Source organism: Sinocyclocheilus grahami, unplaced genomic scaffold (assembly GCF_001515645.1).
Source record: "Sinocyclocheilus grahami isolate Dianchi unplaced genomic scaffold, SAMN03320097.WGS_v1.1 scaffold528.1, whole genome shotgun sequence".
NCBI lineage: Eukaryota > Metazoa > Chordata > Actinopteri > Cypriniformes > Cyprinidae > Sinocyclocheilus > Sinocyclocheilus grahami.
The window spans coordinates 751,197-752,833 of NW_015505707.1; the positions used below are offsets into that span (position 1 = coordinate 751,197).

General features: G+C 42.3%; 1 protein-coding gene across 1 annotated transcript in view; it reads left to right on the forward strand.

Moving 5' to 3' along the window:
- Positions 1–69: 69 nt before the first annotated feature.
- Positions 70–1,637, forward strand: part of LOC107555243 (neural cell adhesion molecule 2-like) — a gene marked incomplete at its 3' end in the record, with an annotated part of 173,374 nt that continues 171,806 nt past the window's right edge. Inside the window, exon 1 of the mRNA XM_016237979.1 lies at positions 70–169. Coding sequence (XP_016093465.1) covers positions 118–169 — 52 coding nt within the window. The remainder of the gene's footprint in view (positions 170–1,637) is intronic.

A 1,637-nucleotide genomic window follows, 5' to 3' on the forward strand; every position in this document is an offset into this window, starting at 1 on the left:
AGAGAGAGAGAGAGAGAGAGAGAGAGAGAGAGAGAGCTGGATTCGCTACTTTCATTCGGCTCACTGAGGTTTCAACTCGCGACACAAGCGGCTGTCCGTCACTCTCACCTGCTGAAAATGATCCTCAAATTCACCTGTCTGCTGGGATTGCTGCTCTGCGGCTGTCAAGGTAAACAAATCAACATTCACACATCTGAGTGCGCGGTCAAACAGCGGGCATAAGTTGGGCAGCTTCGGCTCTGGGTGTCCTCGGTACGACTGAGGGGACAATGGGTGGTTTTGGGTGTTACATGGATGGACACTGGCTAGAAGACAACGGTTGTGCTGCTATTTCAGCGAGAAGATCCTGTGAGGAGAATAAATGCGTGCCATGGTGTTTACTGTTGATTCCTTGGCGATAATTTATGATTGGCACATGATGTGTGTGGTTAACGCGCGGTGGAAAACATCAATGTTATCAGATTTTAGCTGATCGGATGTTATGCAATATGATTTATTTTGTTAACACAGCGATCAATGCTACTGTAAAAGAAAATAATCCGCCCGTAATCAGTGCGTTATTATGTCCCCTCATACTTTTAACCGCGCGCTTGTCGTTATCCTCATAATTTGATTGATTTATATGTGTTGGTCCAGCCCGTTTTTATCTGTCTCTTGTAACTTGATGGATTTATTCATAAGAATGCGCGCTGTATTATAATGGTTGTAAAGTCCGAGGAACGCTTATTAAATCCTGGCACGCGCGTTTGGAGGTGACACTTCATCGCGTTTATTTACAACGCGTCTGATTTATTTCAAAAGCTGTTTGTTGGTTTCTGTGGACCGTGTGCATCAGTGACTGAGAGTTTCAACGCTCCTCTTATAACGAACGAAGGTGATCAGAACGCCCTCCTTTATTAAAACATTTGGGTTTCTTCTCCACTTCGCGCGTTTGTACGACAGCTTCGTTCATTATAACGCTCGCGATCTAGATTGGTGTCTCTGGCAGAACGACAGGTGGAGGTAGAGCGCTGTTTAGTCCTCAGTCCTTTGCGCTTCAAGTGCATAAGCATCTCTGTTCACCACCATCCGGATCTTACTATGGGGAAATCTTTGGGAACAAGCATTGGGGATTTCTTTAAATTAGTCTTTGGGTTACTGCCTGTCTTATTCTGTTTAGTTCTAGTTATTAGGCAGGGTGACAAATGAACTGTTTTGCTGAATGAAGAGTTTTACCAGCCTTTGTTCTTTTTTAAGTGCATGCAATAGCTTGCCTTGTCTATGAAATTAAACCACTGTTGTTTAGGCCCCTAAAGCTATTTATATAATAGATTTTTTGTAAGCTGTTTTAATGCTGGAAATCTCATCTATTGGATGTGTTCAACTTGCATGCAACTATTAAGATGTGCATTTGAAATGCATATTTCATTCTATTGTGCAGTGCCAAAGCAACTGGACATCTTGCCTTTTTTGGAGTATTTTTGAAGACTGTTGCTTGAAATATAATCAGTGCTACTTGTTTATTGTCAGCAGCCGATCTGACATGATGTTGCTCATCACAGCAGATGTAAGATAAGGAAAAATTGTGAAAAATACCCATCTTTGGCTGGTGGCGAGTGCGTTAAAATGATACTGAACATTTCAGAAATGCATTGTGT